At 39.9% G+C, this 23,203-nt stretch overlaps 1 protein-coding gene across 2 annotated transcripts in view; it reads right to left on the bottom strand.

Annotated features, from left to right (window-relative positions):
* Positions 1-23,203, bottom strand: part of TMEM241 (transmembrane protein 241) — a 56,340-nt gene that overhangs the window by 13,140 nt on the left and 19,997 nt on the right. For both annotated transcript variants that reach the window (XM_040085798.2, XM_040085806.2), the window contains exons 10-13: positions 22,635-22,670; positions 15,713-15,747; positions 14,357-14,426; positions 11,572-11,665 (exon numbers count right to left, since the gene is read on the bottom strand). In XM_040085798.2, coding sequence (XP_039941732.1) covers positions 11,572-11,665; positions 14,357-14,426; positions 15,713-15,747; positions 22,635-22,670 — 235 coding nt within the window. The remainder of the gene's footprint in view (positions 1-11,571; positions 11,666-14,356; positions 14,427-15,712; positions 15,748-22,634; positions 22,671-23,203) is intronic.

The following is a 23,203-nucleotide window of genomic DNA, read 5'->3' as shown; positions in this document are numbered from 1 at the left end:
ATGATGATTATTTTATGTTGCAGAAACATCTTATAATGTTAAAGTACAGTAAGGAAAGAAAGATATGTGGATTAGGGAGTGTCAATAATAGAATCTATGCAAGAAAATTCTCCTCTTATGAGAAACAGGATATCATGGTCATATTTACAATGATCAAAGGCAACACAAGGTCTTCCTTTTCAGCAAGATCTACAGCTATCAATATATAAATATATCTATATATGCATTTATATATAAAGCTGTACTATATATATACACACCACAGAAATACATAAACATACATGACTGATGAAATAGGAGTGAACTATTACAAACACATTATAATTTATTCTGCTTTCCTCAAAAAAAAAAAAAAAAAAAAAGGAGACATTTAAAGAAAATAAAAACTCTTTGCTCCTTGGAAAATACCACATTGGATTGAAAATCATGGTAGGAATTTCTTTCTGAACATCAAGTAGCCACTTCACACTACCTTCACTCAGACATAAAGATCTGACTTTCTGATCAAAGACAAAGCAAAAAGAAGAATCATTTGCCCTCTACTATTGGAGATAATGGTTAAAACATCTATTTCCCCTTATAAGACTAAGAGTTCAAGCAGTGACATCAATCTTCAGCCTATAGAGTAGCTATATTATAGAACCCAACTTTAACAATACCTCTGCTCATTTCTTAAATATTTCTCTTAAATGTGCCCATCTGTAATCCAGACACTGTTATTACATTCAGAGTTCCATTTCAAAGGACACAAAGGGAACAGACTGCACAATCCTTGTAATCTCTGTCCCTAAGGGTGCTTTGCTGACATGGAAACACGATCAATCATGATTCAAACAGGTGTGTGCACATGCACCACCCTGACAACATCTGTTCAGGTCAGTTCTGCAAATAAGTGGCACAACCCATGCAGCTGAAGCTCTGTCAAGTGAGGACAACAAAAGTCATTTAAGGGGGGGACACAAGAAGGCTTCTTTATACCAAACAAATCTGATTTTCTTTGAATTTGCCAAGAAGCATCTTGCCCATTCTTGCTATTTCACCAAACTCAAGACCCAACACTCCCTGTCTCCTGTAGATGCTTCATGCATTTTAATGCTCAACAGTACTTTTCCTGTATCTTTTCAGCCTGTCAAGGATTCTATTTTGCTTATATGCTGCCTCATTACTGCAAAGGCCTTAAATGTCTTCTGACGTTTAGCCTCTCACCTGAAACCTCTAAGTTCAGAAGCTGACAGGGCAAAGTGATTCATCATCTAGTTCATATTTTATGAATTATTAAATATTTGTGCAATGGAATAAGCATTTCAACAGTAATAAAAACAACTGTAAAGTGTTCTACCTGCTTGGACCATAGGCAAACACTGGATTGGACTAAGATAAGATTTAATCAAGTATTGGATTATGGTAGAGAATTTGGGAGAATTTATGATTTTTTCCTAATGCAGGAAGTCTGGCATTAATGTGCACATCAGAGAAAAGGAGGTATTTGTATATTGACCTTAAATGATACAAAACTTACATCTCATGGCATGCAGTTTATTAATCTTTCTCTTTTTGTCCTAGAAAAAAAAATCCATGTAATGTCTACTATTACGGAAATTGTTCAGTCCCTGGAACCTTTTAAGAAGATCCAAGCCTGTAAAAAACATACACCTCTCTTTACTTTTACTCAGTCTCGGTATTATCTTCTCTTTGAGACACTGAATTTTACTGATCAGTAATATGGTGCACTGTGTAAAACAATTACTTTTTCTATCTGTTTCAAGAACTATTGATTTTTGACTGGGCAGCAGTCAGCTGTACTAACCCTCTGCTGCCACAAAATACCATAATAAAATACACTTCATTTTATGTTAAGCTCGGCAAGAGCTAGGCTTCTGGCATTCTGGGTTATTCTTCACCTCATGAGATCATGAAGATAACTCAGATAAAACAACCATGATTTTTGTTGTCACATTTAAGTGGTGAATTTAACAGCCAAACTGATAGCTTGCTGTGTGTATCTGGCAAGAAAGGAGCTGGCTCCTTGGGAAGGAATGAGCTCAGCATCTGCTTGTACCTATGTTCTTCCCAGGTGCTGGATGCCCATGAGTGGGCATCAGTCAGGAATGGTTACTATAACTGCCTTGCAGCACTTCCAAGCTCCTCACAGGTGAACCATGACCGGCACAGCAGCAGCTCAGAGGTGGCTCAGCTGGCATGCAGGAGAAAAGAAAAAGCTGGTTCCAGCAGACAGCATGTACCACTAGATAATACCTTCACAAAAGAGACCAGAAGCCTGAAAGGAGTAAATGCCCTGTGAGCAACCTGGGAATCCAACAGCAAACTTTTCTTTCCCACAAAGGCCTCAGGCAGGAGAACACCCAACCAGCTGTGCACTCTGAAGTCACTGCCACAACGGACACAAAGACCCAGATGGGGACAAGCCCAAGACTGATCACATCTGGAGTTCTTTGTAGAGGGGGGTGTTGAGTGGATGCTGCACACATTCTCAGAGATTGCTCTTTCCATGCTAGGTTACCCAAAGGTCTCATGCTGAACGCTGTAGACTGAGGCTATTGTCAGTTCAGGATCTGTGTGTTTCTTGAGCACATCTTCAAATCCCTCCTTGCCCCCAGTGTCACTGCTGTAAGAGAGCAGACCTTGTGCATGCTGCTTTTCTTATGTACAGAAAGCCCAAATGCTGCTGAAAAGGTTCAGTTGGACTGTGAGAACCAATGAGGATGCCCAGCTTAAGGGGAATATTTTAGTGAAAAGAAATGCAATGCAGTTTTCCATCTATAGACACACCTGAAGTGCCTATGTTCCTTGTCAACATTATCTGATGTAAAACATTTTTCTGTCATGACTAATTCAGAACTCTGTGGAGGATATCAGCAGTATCAAAATAGCATAGGAAACTTTGGAATGCGTAATCAAGGGTTTTTTAAAGAAAATCTGTTGGCAAAAATAGCAAGTTTCCATCAACCTCTCTCCCAGATGACACTTACAGTTTTGGTATTTCTATGCATGTATAAAGTCCATTTCCTATTGTATTTCCCATCTCAGAGCTCCTTTGGGAGAACCTAATTCATAAACAAACAATTCCCAGAGAAGATAACTAAATCTCCCTACTGACCCCTTTCCATACTACCCAACAATAATAACAGAGACACAGTCTCTGTATTGTCATTCTTTGGTGTGTTTATGCTGTTTTAGTAATGATGTAATGGAAAGAAAGTGACATGCTATTATTACTATTATTATGCTGAGGATTGCAAGGGAGAATTGGTTTTCTTTAAGGTTTTATTTTTCCATTTAAAAATGACAGCCTTTCCAGGGCTTTCTAATCATTAATTTTTACAAAAGGTCAAAATATTCCATCAGAAACTTTTTAAAAAGTGATACTTGAAAAAAAAAAAGTTTTTTTAGAAAATATTTATACAGCTGATTAATTTTGAGCAATGTTTTTCATGAGCAATGTCACAAGGTTATACATTGTGGGCCTCAGCAGTCTCTGTGTGTCATATGCATGGGAAGTCAGTGACAGAAGTGACTATAGCTGACTATACTCTTGGCCTCCCATTTCCTTTGAAAAGAGTCGGGGAAGCCTCTGCAAGGCAGACCCATTCCCTTCTGGCCCCTTGGAACAACCATCCACAGCAACATGCATGGAGAGAAAGCCAGACTCTGCCCTCTTCCTCTCCATGATGGCTGTGTATAGGTCAAGAACAGCCCAGAGTCATCTCCTGAGAGTGTCTGAAGCCTGTGTGACTTCCCTGAGTACCACATTTCAGGAACAGAACACAACCCATTTAGTCTCCCTTCCCTAGAGCTCTGTGGCTGCTTGCTGACTTCTGCTGAAAGTCAAAATCTAATCCTTAAACAGGTGTACAGAGTTGGACTGAGAAATGAATGCACTTGAGGTTTGGCAAAGAGTTGTTTTGAGTTGGGGAGCAAGAGAAAGACACAGAGACCTGCTTCAAAGAGCAGCAGCTGAAGTTTCTAAAGGAAGCCACCTGAAGGGGGACACCCAGTGCCTGTCATAAAGGTCAAGGCTCAAGATCTGTGAGACAGCCTGGAGACATTTCACCAATGAAGGTATTTAAAAATCAACAGGGGATTGTTCTGAAAAGAACAGCAAACCAGCAAAGCAGAAGAATGTGGCTTTATCTTTCTTGTTTCTGGAAGCTCAGCCTTAGCTAGCTTTGGAGCCTTCTACATTAGTATGTTACAGAGTGCACAGTTCTCCCATGTAATTTTGGCATTTGCATCAGTGCATTAGCAACGGAAATGGCTTCCAAAACAATTCTCATTCTTTTGACTTCTCTTTGTCACAATAATGATTCATTTCCCAGTCTCAGCTCTCCATATGCTAGTAACTCCAGGAGACTAAATAAAAACATGGGAGGCTAGGAATCTATCATGCAAAGGAACAAATAAACCTGCATTCTCTGCAATTTAAAATTCTGATAGATTAAAAAAAATTTGCTTTTGAACTGTTTTTTTGTACTGTCAAGCATATAGAAATGTTTTGGCAAGGCTAGGAACGAAAAAGTATCTTCTAAAGACATACTCCAAGCTCATGGTTCTGCCTTAACTTTACATTAAAGAACATGCCAGTACCAAACACACACTTCAAATGGATATCATAATAGATAAAAGGAAACAAACTATTTCAGAGCATCTCTTAGGGCTCAAAGTTAATGTCTGCTGAGACTGGATTTATTATATTAAGCACAGCTGAAAATTGTGCTGCCATACCGCCTCCAAGCCACAACACATAACTTTGTGTGACCATGTCATGCCCCAAAGCTGTGTAGCTGGCTTTTTCAGTGGATACACAATTGCAGACATTTAAACCACCCTCACAATATTAAAATTTTCCATTATCTGGTAATTCAAAATCTCCAACTAGTCTCAGCTGTTCTTGCAAGACAGCTTCCTCAAATTGCAACAGTGCCCCAGGGAGCCTGTGTCACTTATCTTAGTGGCCATGTAGCATACAATGAAGTTGTTATGGAGACTGATGTCTCCCCAGCAATTATATGGTGTAATTAGTGTTGGCTGCCACAACATAACTATGAAGCTGTCTCCATGGAAACTACCTGAAAACCGGTATTTTTAAGGTCTCAGCAACTAGTCTTTTTTACAGACCCTTACAATGCAGTGAAGTTCACACTGATTGCCTTCCCTGCTTGAAGCTCAGCTGAGAAACACATTTTCTTCTCCAAGGTATTTGCATAGTGAGTTGATTCCTGTGAGTCCCCATGGTGACTCACAGGAATCAACTATGTGTAGCAAGAATAAATATACATATTTCATATAATGAGGACCAATCACAAGGAAATAAGGATTTTTACAGTTTCACTTGTCTTTATCCATATATGTGTGCACATCCACACGCATGACAGTGCACAAGGTGTGTAGATGGAACAAATTCAATCGTACTTTCATGAACCCCTTCTTGGAATCCTTGAAAACTTCAGGGTCACAGAACCTCCTTCTCTCAGGTTGGAGATGCACTTCTAATCACACTGATGCCACAAAGAACTCCTACCAGTAGAGTCCAGATGGGTCTAGGACAAAATTCTGCCTTCCTCGCAGGGTTTTGGCTTGCAGCTGCACAGTTTTGCCAGGTAGGGTGAGCAGAGATCTTGAGACAGTCTCGCACAAAGTGCAGGATCTTCGCCGCATGAACGCACACTGTGTTTATGGAACTTCAATGGGAGTTTATGACATTTTTGCCTAAAGCTTTATGAGGTCCAAGCCAAGAAAGCAATGGAATTTTCAGCCAAGAATATCGCTGTCATTTTTGCCTGAGCCAGCAGCATGCAAATAACCCAGTCTACAATATAACCAAGTGGGCAAGTGCCAGGAAACCAAACACATTCTTGTCCTGGTTATGATATACATATAAAATTTTTAAACAGACTTTTAAATTCCAGAATCCTGTTCCATTAAGGCTGAGAAGAACAAGGGAGAGACATTTACTTCAGGAGGTACCCATGGCAGGAAGCTTATAAATTTCCTGCAAGTAAATAGCCCCCAGCAGAATATTTTCTAGCACTTGCATGATAAGCAGCAGTGAGAGAGGAATTAAGAGATATACAAATTGAAGCACATGTTTTGGCATAAATTTTAAGGTTGCGGCAATGTGGAAAAGCATGAATTCTTTTTTGTTTCTCTTGGTTGGTTTGCCCCTGGAATTACAGCAGATAAAATTCTCATGTGAAATGCTGTATGTGAAGAGAGGTGACATGAGCATAACAAGGCTAGGAGCACCAGAAGATCTGCAGTTGTGACCTCTCCATTTTTCGAAAAGCAGAAAAAAGAGAATTTTTGCTTTAATAAAAACATCAGTACTTTTCCAACCATTAAGAGGGATATCATCAATTACTTTTGCACTGACGTGATGAGGGATCTAGTCTATCCATTCTCTTCTAGACACCATGGGGAGCAAAGAAGCAAAACCACAGATATAAAATATAAAATCCAAGACTATAGGAGTAATTCTGAATAGCAGGAGGGATTCTGAGCAGCCATTATATATTGGGGGGGAAGACTAAACCTGCTGGGGTATAAGTACAGCTGGTAGACAGAACCCACAGATAAGAGATGCTTTCAGACACTCCTGCAAAGCTGCTTTCGCAATATCTGGCAGCCAGCATTAAACACAGGATGACCTGGGGCATACACATCTCAAGTTAACAAACAAGGAACCAAAGCAGCTGTCAGAGGATGCTTTTATGTATTAGGGAGCCTCCAACACTCTTCAGATAAATTATAGGTTACATAATAGTGCCTCGGATGTTTATATAGAAAATAGTTGCATTTCTCCTGATCCAATTATTCTGTATTTCCTTTCAACCCATACACAGGAAAATCAGTAAACCCCAGTGCAACTTAAATTCAGTTATTCAATTTCCTTTCTTCAGGTGAGGGAGGAAGAAAAAGAGAATTCAAAATCCACTGACCTTCCCATTTGTTCTTCCTGTTTATAACAAGCTCCTTCAAAAAGTTCCTACCGGGAACAAGCTGAATTCTCTACTACAAGTTTATTAGGATAACACAATATGGGAATATGAATTCATAAGTACCCCAAATCTTGCTGTATTTTTCCATTCTATTAAGGATTTAAATTATTTTGGCTGCTTAACTTTTAGAGACCCTAACAGGCTCCATCACCAGATATAGATTGGCAACCTTAATCAAAACAAACTTACTGACAGCACTGTTAGAACTCATTAGCATTCTCACCAGATGCTTCTGTCTGTATATATGAGCATCTCCAGTTTTTTCTTCCCAGCACATGACCCATGATACTAGCACAGCTTCCTGATTAAAACAAGAAATCTTAGTACAGCTTCAAGTCCTTGCTCTTCTGGGGATTAAATCTGTGCAAGGTTATGACAAAGCATTTCATATTTCTTGGACTTCTTAAAAACATTTTTTTTATACAGATCACTGACTTTTTTTGCATTTCTCAGGAATGTATACAGATATGACTAACTCATATACTATTTGCTTTCACAGAAAAAGTGCAGAGAGCATTTTTCACTATATTTATCACACAGGATTTTATACACAGACAAAACCTGTACTTCATCTGTCTCTGCACAAAGCAATGCTCTGAACATGAAAGCTGTCAGAAATCATTACAGGGAAGAATTAAAAACCCTCATGCATTGATTAAGTTGCCGCAGCCAAAGTAAAGATCATAGCAACAAGTTACGACCCAGCTCCAGTGAATGAAAAATTAGAGGGCAGGGAGGCCAAATATGTGGGCTTCACAAAGAATGCGTCCTTGGATGTGCAAAGCCGAGCCGATCAGATCTCACGGTTAATTTATTGGAAATGAAGCTGTGACAACGATCTCAGCTCCAGCTCATCAGTCACATAGGTACAAAGCATCCAAATGGAAAACAGATTTTCCGATTCTCTGCACCTCCCTAGAGGCCTGTGCTGCTGTCTGAGGACTACAGCATTCTCCTTTCTTGGCTCATTTGCAAGATAAACATATTCTGGCCTCAAACGCTGCTCCTTTCCAACTGCTGGTGAAAACTCCAGTCAGTCTCAGAGATTAAGAGGATGATCTAGGGCACTACTCAATCCAAGAAAAATGCTCATGTGGGAACGCAAAGCTGTTGTTGTGACCAGAGGGTTTTGGTTTTTTTTTTTTTTTTTTTCCCTAATTGATCCCATTCTGAAAGTCCAGATACAAATACTTTCTATCATTATGTTTTATCCTTTTTTTTTTTTTTTTTTTTTTTTTTTTAAGGGAACCAGACACTTAGACTTAAACAGATTTTTACAGTGCTAGTTAAACGCTGCTTTTCTGCGCTTATGATGATTTAAGATGTGACAGACACAGCCCTCATACCTGGGCAATGCTGAGCTGGATCACTATGTAGTTATAACATTTTCAAACATTCGCAGGAAAGCAGTATTGATCAGACAGATGGAACTCAAATCTTAACTATACAGTACATAAATTTATAGTTCCTTGTAGATACACAGCTCCTTGGGAAAGTTTTTTTGGGAGCTGGTAGATCAGCCCCTATCCTTAAGGCAAGCTCTTGTTCAGCTCTTGATTTCTGCCTGTCTGTCTCTGCTTTCCCTGTGTCTGTCTCTGCTTTGATCCCTGTTCTAAAACTGATGTATGGTGCTTCCAAACTTTTCAAGCATTTGCTGATGTCTAACCCCAAATCAGCTGCATTTCAGCACTTGGAGCAGCAGCTCCTCCAGGCTCTTCGTGCATCCTTGGGTGGGTATAGTAGAACCCTAAAATAAGTCAGATAGCGAGCTTTAAAACACTAGTGCAAGACATTAGGGAAACTGCTAGTGTTGATAAAATTTTTAGTGTTACAGACAGATCTCATGTCTTCATTATTATTGCCCTCTTCAAACTCAAGATAAGACATATAATTTGAGCACTGGGTTAGAAGCTACAACAGGAAAAAAGCTAATTGCTCTGTTACAAAAACCTTCCAAGCAAGATAATTAAACCATGTACATTAAAAAGCACACACTTTTAAGGCTAAAGAACAGATTAAATTCTCCCAGTGACACAAGGACAAGTTTCTAATTGCTATGAAGGCATATAATTTCATTGACAATGGTGGCTAGAACAAACTTTGTATCACTTAAGTCTAGAGATGGCCAAACCTCCACAAATCTAGAAACCTTTGAACCCTGGGAAATCTTTGATCCAGTCCAGACTTTATGGCTCTGATCCACTTCAGCTGGGATGGACCCAAATCCGCTTAAAATACATTTCACAACACATCTTTGCCTGCATTTTTTTCCAGTAGGTCATAAATACCATATGTAAAACCATTTACCCTCATTCACAACACCTACTAGCAGAGCCAGCTATTCCAATCTCCAACCCAGAATGTTAAACAAAAATCAACAAAAAAGCCCCAACAACCAACAAAAACCCCCAACAACCAACAAAAACCACCGAAACAAAAGAAAAAATCACCCCCTAAACCCAACAAAAAGTCAAAGAAAAACAACAAAAAACCACACCCCCCAACCAAAAAAAACCCTGCCAAAGAAAAACAAAACAACCAACCAACCAACAAAAAAAAAGACTCAAGAGCAAGTTTATATCAGTTGACTTTGTTACCAAGGAGCAAGAAGAAAGTTGAGGTGCTAAAATCTGAATAGTCAGAATATTTGGAAGAACTTCAAACTAGTGAGAAACACCATGTGACTTGTACAGTGGGGAACAGCTTGCAAAGCACAAACCAAGTCATATCACTCCACTCTTGTTATCCCCAGAAAAAACAGACTCATTTGACTACAGTTTCTAAAGAAGCATATTATGCACATCTATGGATTGGGGGGGGGGGGGGGGGGGTTTGATAATGTAACAACTTCATTTACTGTAGTAGGAAAGGTGAGATCACAAACCACACCGGAAGGTTGTGGTATTCAGACGACCTAGCTGAAAGTGATGAAACTAAGTAAAATCTAACTAGAGAAAAGGAGCCTGACAAGCTCTTTTGACTCCATTCTCCAACAAGAATTTAAAAACCGAGTTGTTAATATCTTAAATCAGGTACAGCCGGAGCCCAGATCCACAGATCATAGGATAATTCCAGAAGGAATGGACTTCAGGAGGTCAGACTGGATTGCTTAGGGCTTTATCCGGTTGGCTCTTGTAAACCTTCGAAGACCAAAGCAGCACAGCCTTCCTGGGCAACCTCTGCCCTTGCCTGACTTGTCCTTGGGGTGAAAAAATTTTCCCTTGTACCAAATTGGAACCTCTTAGTTTTACATACCCCTGCACAGCACTGTGACTAGCCTGGATCTGTCTTCTGGGTGGTTTCTCCATAGCTGCTGGGTGGCTGGGGTTTCTTAGGTGCTCCCAGAGATGACCCTCTTCCAGGGTCAACAAGATTGGTCCAGCAGCCACTCCCCAAAATGCAAGTGATCCAGCCCCCTGACTTTCCTGGCAACCTTCTGCCAAACTCATTCCAGTTTATCAATATCTCCCATGTATTGAGGTGCCTAAAATGAGGCTTCCTATTCTGGATGTTGACTAACAAGTGCTGAGGAGAGGGTCACTATCACTTCCACAAATTTACCATATATCCTATTATAAGTAGAGTCCAGGTTACTTTGGGGTTTTTTAGCTGCTAGGGCACAATGCTGCATCATGTCCTGCCTGCTGTTTACCAAAATCCTGGGTCCTTTTCCACAGAGTTGCTTCCCAACTGTGCAGTCCTCAGGTTCTGTGATTGCCACCAACTCTTCCTTCCCATGTGCAGGGCTTCACATCTGCCCTTGATGAATTTTTTAAGATTTCTGTTGGCCCATTCCTCTGGCCTGTCCAGATCTCTCTGGAAGGCAACCCTATCCTCCAGTGTTATTGGCACGTCCCCCCAGTTTGGTGTCCCTTGGAAATGTGAGTGCACTCTCTTAGTTCTCATTCTTCAATAAAGATGCTAAATAGTAAAGGAGCCAGGACAGATCCCTGTGCCACTCCACTAGTCACAAGACTCCAGTTAGAATAGGAATCATTAACCTCTATCTTCCGAACCTGATCCTCCAACCATTTTTTAACCCATTGTCTGCTCTTCCGGACTGTAGTACTCTAATTTCTATATAATAATATTGTGGGACATGCCATCAAAAACCCTGCTAATGTCAAGGCAAATGACATCCTCAGCTCTCTCTTGCAACAAAAACAGTGAGAATTCTGGTGTTGAACTTCAGGGAATTAGTGGTAACTCTTGGTTCAGGAAAGACACACTGCAAACTATGGCTGGTGCACGCACTCACAGAGGGAGTATTCTCCAAGACACAGTCTTGTATTACTGGGATTCAGTAGTCCAAACCCCTAGCTGCAATAATCATCCCAGTTCCATTAGACTCAGTCCACACGCAGTATTTCATCTCAGGTAATTATCCTGGGATATTACACACCTGATTATTTGTTGCCTCAGCTCTATGTGCAGGTTGCACAGACAGGACCAAGGAAGCATCAAGGAGAAATAGTGAGAGAGAGATGCAGAAATTCTTCAGTTCTCCTGGGAGATGCGCAGTTCCACTGTGTTCCCGTGAGGGTCTTTCTCTTACCTTTGCAAGGAAACTCCAGGCTGCATATTGCCCTGAGGTTGTGCTGCTTTTTAGCTTCACTGTGTGCAACATCAGAAAGAATCCCAACAGTCCACTGCAAGGGATGGGGAAAGCTTGTTAATAAAATCTCTTAATTTCAACTAAACAACCTCTTACAGGAATCTTGGGTTTCCTAATGAAGAACTGCAGTGTTAATCCCATTTGGAGAAAGAAAGCTGGTAGACAGGAAGCTTACATTACGTCCAGTACATCTAGGGTTTTGTTCAGTCATTGACTAGAATCTGAATAAAGTAAGTCTGACATTCTTATGGCTGGTCTCTAATGCACTTGCATAATCAGAAAAGTAGAGATTATTGAAAACATGAGGTGAAATATTAACTTCAGGCATTGAAATGGCTCTGAATAACAGCAATGCTAATTCCAGCAGGAACCACACATATTTGGCAACAAACTCACTTCCACAGAGCCTCGAACTGAAAAAGTAACCACTGGAAAGTTTCTGCCTGAAGCTTTCAAGCTGTTTAAACTTCATGAAGCCTAAACTCCAATTAGGAAGTCAAATACATCTCTACTGTATAACAAATAGACTGCTCAGTAGTGCTGGGAACAGGGTACTCCAAAGTTTTCTGCTAACAATTAAGAGAATTTTGATTCTCAAGTCCTATAGGACAGCAGTTCCCAGCACTCTTGCAGCCAAGACTACCCTTAAGGAAATTCTATTCCACATCTCACCACACTTTTTGGAGTTTATGATGTTTGGCTCTGTATTTTGTTTCACTTGTGACGTACGTACAACCCACTGATTGTGAACCAGTGGAACAGCGTAAACCCACAAGCAGGGAACAGAAAGGGACTTCAAAATGTGTAAGACACAAATTATTGTGAGGCATAAGAGGTTACAAAGTGCTGTGGGAAGCTGCACGGGAAAGGAGATAGGATCAGCACAGCAGACAGGTGGTGAAGCAAAAAATGCCTTGGTATTCACAGAGGGTATGCTGCTCTGGATAATGATGCCATGCAGTTGGTCCCCTCTCTACAACAGCAGGAAGGGTGGAAAATGGTGGCTCCTCGGGTCAAAAGTTCTGTGCTGGTCTCCAGTGTATCAGCCAAGTGCTGTTGCCTGTGCAATACATGTGGCCAAGATCGATCTCAGCTGCATGTTCATACAGGCACCAAAGAGCAGGGTAAGATAACTTCCCAGGAGTAGAAGGCGTTGGGAATTTTTGCATTGAGCCATAACACAAGATCCTTTGGGATGTGTGTGAAGTCTGAAGCCAAGAAAACAGATGCTACTTTGATGACAAAAGATAGGCCTAAACTCAGCAACTTATTGCAGAGGATGGAGTGCTGAGCAGTAGAGAATTCCGCTCTGAGAAATGAGTGAGTTCAATGAATCAACACTGCCCATATTTTTAAGAGTCCAATAGCTTAAGTTTATTCCAAATCTCCTGCCCTGCTGTGAAGGACTTTCAGTCATGGAAATTTGAAGATATCTAGTGCAACTCAAGAGATAAAAATGTGAAACTGCAAATTATAATACCTAAAATATTGATGCCACAATTAACACCGATTTATTTCATTAAATAAATTCAGCGCTTTGCACCTTACTGCTGATGCTTCAGACATTCTGCAGAGGCAATAGATTTAGTTGCATGAGTTGCCCTTACCTTACATTGCATAGGTTTTCCTCCAAATCCCACATAAGTACAAAGACACTAGATTATATAATGTAAGAGAGCAGCTGACATGTTTGTTTCTCCATCTAACCATTCCTTTCCCCTTCCTGTGGTGTGCAGTGCTCTCTATTACACATGTACTGAAGGTGAGCCCATGGAGACAGAAGTGGGAAGCTACCACAGAGGTAAAGTTCTAATGAAGTGAATGAGAAAAATATCTGGGCTAGACAGATATATATTAGTACCTGCTGTTAGACCTCACCTTCAAGAACAATAGATTTCACCTACTTACAGAATACCTAATTGCAAGTCACTTGTAGTGTGGATAGATCACACTTGGAAAAACATAACAAAAACCTATGTACATTGGAAATTACTTAAAAATCATTCTCAATATCCCCTTTCAACAGAAAATACAGATACAAGTCAGAAAATTGCTAGCAGAAAATATTTTTGCCATTAGTTAGCATGAAAATATCTTTTTCACCCTCTTAAAAAATACTTTATTTTGGCAAAAGACTGGGGGGAAAGACAGAATTTTTTTAAAAAATTAAGATCTCTAGGAAACATATTTATGTTGTCCTGTGGGAATTATGTCAATATGCAGTGAACTTTTACTACTGAAAATAATGGAACACTTGTTAAAGCTTTTCCTTTTTACCCAAACCAGCATTCTGCCAAATAACAAAGATGTACAGGCAAATAAATACATGGATACCCATACACTACCGAAGACTAATACTTAGTAATCACTGCAAAGAGCAAGTTTGGGCTAATCTGACTTCAGAAGCATTTGAGAGATGCCATGTATCAAAGCTTTGCTACATTGGGTAAACACTATTTTACTGGTGGCTGGGAACTCTCATGACCAGAACGGACTCACTCAAGGAAACACATACACTTTCAGCACATTTGAATTTCAGGCCATCAAATGCATATCCACAGACATTCAAAGATTTATTCTTTGCAATTCTACTGGCTTATGGGAGCAGAAACTAGTATAAGTAATGCTTCATATGCTACAAAGACTTTAACTGAGAGTATAGGCTGGAAGTCAATTGAATTTCTTATTTTGAAAACATTTACATGACCTGTTATAGAGAGGTTACCTGGCACAGCAGCTGCTATGAAATCTGTAGAAGTACAGGAATGGAAAATCCAAGGCACTGAAGAGATCACCTGAGGGACAAAGCAATACACTCAGTACATGGCGGGAAAAAAATTACCCACTGTTACAAGCAATGCAACAGCAATTACATCAACATTACTAGCTTAACATTCCTTTGAGCCTTTACAGCTGGCTGACTTTTCATTTATGATGCTTTCCACATTTCTGGTGTGTTTAATGATTTCTCTCTGACCTTGCTTCCAGCTAGTTCTTGCCTTTGGTTGAAAAAGAGAAAATGGACACCTAAGAGTGTTCTTTGCCAGTATTCAAAAGGTCCTGCTTAAGCAACTGTTGCCAGCAGACAGACTTATCATATCCACTTCTTTTATTACACAGCGTGTGATAGCTCCTACTGAAACAACAGGAAACACAGACATACAGTGGCTGCTTCCCCCGCTGGCAAGGGAGCATGTTGAGAGGTTTAAATAGTTCTCTGAGGTCTAAGCAGAGCTCTTGAGTACTTGCATTTCTAGGAATCTGGGCCTTGGTTGCTCCTGGTAGCAATTCCAGGAGTACTCTGGCCTTCAGGCTCTACAGATTTGCATGGAGCTCCATCTTTCACTTTTTGAAATGCAGGACTGTTTGGCTTAGCACGTATGTCTATCCTGGTGGGGGTTTCCTATATACCCAATTTACATCACCAGGAAAAAGGGGGAATTTATGTTTCTTTAAATGTTTCCTTCTTTGTTCTTCTGGATGAACAAATGTCTAATGAAAGCAACAGATGATCATCTTTACCCTTCTAAATATGAACACACCAGAAGGTAGGAATATTAGCCACCATAAAATAATAAATTGCTCCATTTTTACCACTTGATGTGTTGCTACTTCAAATCCTGCCATGGGCCCAAGCAATGGGATCTGTGTTATGAAAGCAACAAAACAAAACTCTGCAGAGCACTGAGGACAATGCAGGGAAGGAAACTCACTTCTATATGGACTGCTGGGACATTGCTCTGAAGAGGACACATTGACTTAGGGAATCACTGTTCTTTACCATGCACCACCTCAAAAACTGTTCTTCGTTGCCTGTCCCATACTGCTTGTTTGCAAAGGACAGCTAAGAATGGTATTGGGAAATACCATGCAACTTACACCAAGTTATATACCCTTCTCTCCTCTTCCTACTGTATTATATTACATTACATTACTTCCTATGTATTACATACATAATAGTATGATAACATACTATTGGTCATATTCAGGGCAAAAATCCTAAGGGTTTGGTCTCTAAAAACATGCATAGAAAGCAAAAGCAACCTGAAAACCTAAAAAGGAAGAACTGAGTTCACTTTACCTGCCGGATGGGATGCAGAGGCCAACAGCACTACACTGAAAAAAAAAAAAAAATTAATTGGATACTACAGAATCTACGACATCAGCTGAAGGCTATAAATATTCAGGTTTGTGTTTGTTTTTTCCTGGTGAAAGTAGAATATCTGAGACACAAGTATCAATTAAAAGAAAACAAAAGTTGATTGGAAAAGAATGTCTGGGGTCACCTAATAAAATTTCTGACCTGAAGGAGGACTATCAGGAATATCTGATCATGCTCTCAGGTTCTGTCTCAAAAAGGCATGTCTCAAAAACCTACCAGCAAAGAGATTCCACACCTCTCTGGGTAACTTGTCCCAGGGCCACTCTACCCTCCTAGTGAAGAAGTTTTTCCTACTGCCCCATTTTTAAACCACCAAAGTTGCAATGTATGGTTGTTATTCCATATTATGCTGAATATTGCATTTAGACAAGTTTAAAAACACATGAAAATAAAATCACATGATTCACAAGTGTGAATGATTTACACTTTTCAGATACAAGTGAACAAGAAAACCAACTGTGACCAGTTCTTTATCTGAAGTATTATCATTTAAATTTTCTGAGGTCATACAAAGACCTCACCCTTTTTTAGTGTTATTGATTCTTCTTGTAGATTTCTCTTCTTTTTTTTTTTTTTTTTTTTCTTTCAAATTTTTTATTCCAAATTGTTTCTAAGGCTAGAAGGCTACAGAAACATTCTGGGGCACTGTGAGATGGGATAATCATGCATACCTGTAGAGCTATAGCCTTTTCCAGTTACCAAGAACATACATCCATGACAAACACTAAGGACAAGTGGAAGAAGAAGAAAATAATATCTCTAGAGTTTGGTTCTTGATAAGCAGAAAGCACTGCACTTACAGAGGTAAAAAGACATTCATTAATGTCATGAATGCTCAAGCATTCCAGGCCAACTCCCTTTTCCAGTGTTAACACAGCTACGATTTTCAAATCTGTTCACTCAGAGCTGGTCCCAGCTCTCTACGTGACCGAGCTTCCATGCTTTGGTGACCTGCCCTTGGCAAGATTTTCACAATCTAGCATCAATCAGGGTCACCTGCAGCAAAAGGAACTGCAAAAAGAGCACGGAAATCCCATGGCCAAGGAAGCTCTGGGGGGAAGCTTGTCACTGAAATCATCTGTGGAACACAATAGGCTGAAGGAGGAAAGTGTTTATGGGGGACAGGCAGGCAGGAGTTTCAGCTTCACATTTTAAAAGTCTTTGAAAGGCATCACATGGCACAGTATGTTCACATTCTCAATATTTATACATGTTTTTAAAAGATGTTATTGCCACAAAGGTATTGAACAAGGCAAAGCAGATCACTTACAATAGGTAATTTGCTCTACCCCACCTCTCCACACATGGGTGCCCTCCCTGTAAAGGGATGCCAAGAGTAATTCACAATAAACGGGCCCAATTCCTCAGTTTCCTGGCAAAGAGAGAAAAGGAAGCAAAGGTCTACTGCTTTTGACTGAATAACAGAGAAAACAAGAGACTGATAGGGCAGGTGAAACTATATCAACAGTGACGAGAAGTAGGGCTAAACCATGTTTCTCCGCTTGCTTTCTGAATTATTATATTTTAAACAAAAACCCACTGAGACTGGGAAATAGTCAGACAGAAACTTCCTTCTGAATTGATAGCTCTAACGCCCCACATTTTGGTCCAAACAAAACAACAGGAGAAAACAAAACCTTAATTGTGAGTGCAGGGCAGGTTAAAGAAAATGGATTAGATGGCATTACAGCTGCTCTGTAGCTCTGCTCTGAATGAAGCATCAGTAAAAAAGACACGATGATGCTGTAAAACCAGATTAGGGATTCAGAGGTTTTTAGCAGGACAGCCTGGATATGAGGCTGCAGCAAAACCAAATTCCCTGTGCTGGATTTTTCTGCTCCTGTCTTTTTTCCCCGGTACTCAATACTGAGGGCTGGGTCACTCGTGGTTTCCTTTCTGGCTAAAAAGAGGTTTTGTCAGCAAGAACAGCAATTCATGCCTACAAAGCTGCCCTCCCCTATTGCAGAATATCTACTGCAGCATTTTTAATTCACAAAAGTGACGGATTAGCAGCTCTTCCAGAAGCCAGATGTAGTTCAGCTGCACAGAGTAGAGCCTTTACCTCATACCTTTGTCAGTGTCGTTTAGTCACCATTTGAAATGCTCCTGTATCTGTTTTCTCCTCACCAATGGCTGCTGGGCCATCTGGGCATGCCTTTGTGAACAAATTTCAGACAGGGACGCATGCTGGGATGCACTAAAACTTTTTTGCAGGTTCTTCACAAGAAGTAAAATATCTCTATCTGCCTCAGCACAGGAGAAAGCCCAAGAGGAGCTATAACATACTTCTGAGACATTTATGTTTCCCTCTGTTGGAGTCCAGGGCATTCCTTTAGTTGCCCTGGAGGGTCAGGGACCTGGGCAGAGGGGTCTGGGACCCCAGCCCAGAGCTCAGAGAGACACTGGCTTTGATTTCAGTCCATGGGAAAAACTTCTTACACTGAGAGAAGGTTTACAGGCCACAAAAATATGAGAAATAGTAGTTTAGCTTACCACAGGATGAGAAAATAGTAGTTTTAAGTTCCTAGCATTGAAGTGAATGGGGACAAGATAGAAAATCTGGGGCGTTGTCTCTTTCTTCTTCTCCTTCTCCTTCCCTCACTCCATTGCTGCATTAACGTGGCACAAAGTAGTTAGTGAGGATTGGGTCAAAGTAAAGATGACCTTTTTAGTAATAGTGATAGACATTAGTAAGAAATAGTAAACAAGAAATACGTAGTAATTAGTATAAAAGATAAAGACAGCCCAGCTCAAAGGGAGACGTGAGGAATCCATGCAGCTGCGAACATCTTGTCGGACTCTGAGACAATTGTAAGATAAGAAACAATAAACGAAGTATGCAACCTTGAAAAATCTAAACCTGAGAACTCCGTCTCTTCCTTCAGCTCGGCTCGGAGCTGTGCAGGGGAGCAAAAGACCCTGAAACCACCTCAATGTTGGGGTAAGCCCCCGACATCCCTCAACATGCCAGGCAGGTATTACTACCCCTGCCCTCATGCTACCCCTCACCAGCTAAGGGGAAGAAATCTGGCTCTTCCTTTGATAAAAAGTGGGGGAACAGAAAGGAATAAAAGAAAATGTAAGATTATGAGAAAAAAAAACAACGAAACACTAGGAAGTAGAACACTAATGCAGAAGTGAGAGTGCAGAGAAATACAATTCTGAGTATGAAAAGGGGGTGGGATCAAGAGGATTGGAGGATTAGAGGCACGATCTTGGAAGTACATTGACCCTTTTTTCTTCCTCCCTGTCCTGCATGCTTAAACACAAGGGAGAGGGATGAACTGGATAGGGTTGGGCACTGAGATGCAACATTACCCCTCCCTTCTCTGCATAGCACAGCTCTGCTTTCCCTCCTACACTTGTTCCTGGCCTGGCTCCTTTTTTAAAAGCCACTGAATAATCATGCTGGAAGTGACGAAGTGAGAAGAATGCCAGACTTTCAACATCAGCAAATATTTCTTCAGATCTGTTTGATTCTGGAAAGTTCCCATTCATCTACATTTACTTAGGGTGTTCTTTTCTCCCAAACTGTTCCAGATTTTAAAACAAGAAACAGTGCATGGTGTGTAAGGACAGCATATGTTAGGAGACTGCTCATTTCAGTTGCACTTCTGGAAGCATCCAACAGAGCCTTCTCTTATATATATATATATATATATATAAATTATTTACTTATTTATTTATTTATTTATTTATTTTACTCTAACACATGGTAAATTCTAACATCCAGTAATTTGAGGCAGATCTTTTAATCTGCTCTATGCAGGCAGTCTCTACACTCAGTAGAGTACAACTGTGTTGTCGTACTAAACTGAGAAACACTTTGAACAGCCTCTATTACAATAATCCTACGTATTTTTCCTAGGCATTAGGAAAAATTTCTTCACTAAAAGGCTTTGGAATCAAGCATTGGAATAGGTTGCCCAGGGCAGTGTCTGAGTCACCATCCTTAGAGGTATTTAAGAGATACGTGGTGCTTAGGGACAAGGTTCAGTGGTGGGCTTGGTACAGCTTGGTAAATGCACTCAGTGACCTTAAGGGTCTTCTTCAACCTAAAAGATTGGATGATTGCAAACACTACCTGCCTGTGCCCACACAGCTGCATGTCATCTGTCTGGCCTAGGATAAAAATAAGGAACTTTGAAGACCTGTTGATAATAATGCTAAGAGGAGAAAGTTGCACTGATACCACCCTAGTGAGTTCCTTCATGAATCACAGAATCATACAATCATGCTTGTATAGACAAAACCCCCAGTACACATTAAACTGTCCTGTCCTGGAGGCGGAACTGTGACCCTGCCATGGACAGAACAGTCCTTGAGAAGGCCTCAGAAGAGGGAGCAGCATATACCTTAACACCTTCTAAATCACAAAGTTTAGTGCTGAGCACCTCTGATACAGATAATCCATGTCTACAGTAATTCTGAGCCAGAGCTGCCTGTGAGGAGTGTGTTCAAAGGAATGTGCTCATTCAGAGAACATTCCTTCAGTCAGTGATATTTAAAAGTAGTATTGATTGTTCTCTACAAAAATTAGGTCTGTGCAGTAAAGCTGTATTTACACACCTCCACAAGGCTCTCAAACATCTTCATCTGGATTTGGGAAGCAGCAGTGATCTCCGAGATAACTACTTGTGCAGAGGTCTCACACAGAGACAAACCCTGCCTGTGCCTACTGCAGTAGAAGGATTTCAGCCCCATTAGACATTGGAGGTGATGCATCATAGAGGTTGCAGAATTTCTGCCAAATTTTACACCCTTTCAAACATCATTAGCTATTTTGACAAAACTCTAAAAGAATTCAGACATCACTTCTCCCATTGTCCATGGTACTTTTTTTTTTTTTTTTTTCCCTAGGCAAGATGAGATCCAAATGCTATAAATTGTGAGCTTCTCTAACACACACACACACACACATAAAAATATAAATACAGACAGATACATAAACATATACACAGATCCAAACCAAGCAAATAAGTATCCAGTTTGCTACCTCCCTTAAGCCATCTGTTTTCCAGAAAGTCACTTTGCACCGTCATCTTGTAAGCTATGCTGACCTTTGAGCCTCTTCTTGGGGAAAAACTTTGAAGCTGTGATAACAAATTTTTGCTCTTAAACAGATGCTGAAAATAGCCATCTTCCTATTTGCATAAATCTATTGCTGGATTGTTTCTTAGTCTGCTTTCTGTAAAAAGAACTGTTTTAAATACATATACCACTGCACCTCACAGTTCCTTAGCGAGAAGTTTCTCCCTTTGAAAAGCTTCCAGATAAATTATCATACTTTCCATGTAATGTGGGACTCCTGCTCTCTGCTGGACACAAGTTCAGACTTCAAAGAACAAGATCATGAACTAACAGAGAAGCAGCCCAGCCCTGACTTATCAATAAAAGCTGAAAAATTAAGACCTTCAGCCAAAATCTGAATTTAAATGTTCAGGTCTAGATGCAATTTTCAACTAAAATGACAACTGAGAGACAATCAGGCAGCTCCCAAAGGAAAAATCAATTGATTTTACTGCTTGGTTCATGATTTCCCTTCAACACAGAGAAGTAGCCACATCTCATTCCAGACTTCATAGGTTATTTCCGCTTGTGGCAGCATATTTGCAAATTCCATGACTAATTCTTCCAAAGTTTCAATGAACATACCTACCTTCTTTGTATGAAATTGATTTGCTTTGCATTTCATAGTAGATGGAAAACAACAACCGACTTAAACAAGAGCCTACTTCAAGCAAACAGATATCCAGATATTGTCCATTAATGAGGCCCTGGTGAATCATAAAGGCAAGGCAGAGGCCTGAATTACTTACTTAGGGAAATAGGAGATTTGATTGAACTAAGACAGAAAGAGATACACAGTGTTATCACATTGATGATGCTCACAAGATAAATGGGAATTGAAGGGAAGCAACTGTCCTACACTGCTGTCCCTGATATACTTCTATCAAGGATCTTTCATGTGGTCAGACAAGAGCATATATCCACCTAATCAAATAGACTAGCACAGCTTCACTTTTGTTATGCTTATTCCCAGCTTATGTTCTCTCTTTCATTTCTTCTGACCACAGAAGGAATTTTGAATTTATTATTCATACTTCATAGGGTTCCCAAATGACTTTAAGTACGAACTCAAGAAAAGAGGCCAACATATATTAGGTGTGATTTCAGATGGGGGAGAATTGAATCAAGTCTCTAGATGCCTTACTTGAAATAAAGCCTCACAAAAACCCAGCAGAAGCCATGCACACTGAATGTCCTGGTTTGTAGCTCTTTGAAGAAAGGACTGGATTTCAAAAATCAGGGGAATATGGTCAGTGACTCAGACTCTTTCACTAGCTACAAAATAACAAGTCACTCATATCTCCAAATCAGAAAAAAACAACTGGAAGTCAGAATTACTCAATTCCACTAACGGCACTCTGAACAATCAATTACTGCTCACGTTCTTTGCACACAGTACTTTTGTAATCAGTACCTCCTCTTCTGGCAATTTTATACAAGTTTTAGTTTCTGAAGTGGGGTATTGCCAGGGAGTTACTCAGTAAATATTATTTCTGGAAGGGATAGATCACTCGTGCACGTGGTGATTTAAAAATTCATAATTAACACCTCGTTACCTCCTCAGGTGTATATTGGCATGTCCATCTACAGCTGGAGCCAAAAAAATTCAGCTGCTAAGCCATTCAGCTTAGCACTGTTTTTTCAATAAATGTCCTGCTAAATAAATACATTTAAATAGTAGCTGTACGTTTCTTCAACAAGGCATGGTTGAAAATGAAAACATATAGCACGTAAAACCAGCTATGGTGTATCAAAGACTTATTCATTTTACCTGAATATATAGTTGATGTACTGTTGGTCCAGATCACTGGGAGAGGAGGGAAAGAAAAAAAAGGTGTTTTTTTAGCAATGCATTTCATTTGGTGTAACAGATCAGTAATATACAGTAATGCTGTAATATTATATTGTATTAATTTATATAATATATAATAAAGTTAATATTGGGTAATACTAACATTATAATTATATACATTATAAAATATAGTAATAATTTTATCAACACAAATCAATAATCATCAATTACCCACATATTAATTTACACAGGATTCACACATTATTTCTGCTGTTACTGTCAGTAGGAGTCTCATTTAAAGTGAAGATAAAGTGAGACTGATTAAAATTTAGACCCTTTAACCAGAGATGGAAAATGGTTTTGAAATACATAAGCTCATCCATGCAATGCATATTATACATCATATGCAGTGTCAACATACCCATCTCCATCCATAAAGATAACTCCAGATTACAGATTCTGTGAACATGCAATGCCACCTGATCCCAAGGCTTCTGTTGAGTGGTTGCAGCTCTAACATGCACATGGTACTAGTGCAAGGTTTCAAG

The sequence above is a fragment of the Hirundo rustica genome, chromosome 1 (genome assembly GCF_015227805.2).
Source record: "Hirundo rustica isolate bHirRus1 chromosome 1, bHirRus1.pri.v3, whole genome shotgun sequence".
NCBI classification, from domain to species: domain Eukaryota; kingdom Metazoa; phylum Chordata; class Aves; order Passeriformes; family Hirundinidae; genus Hirundo; species Hirundo rustica.
This window is presented reverse-complemented; position numbering and strand designations above follow the sequence as displayed.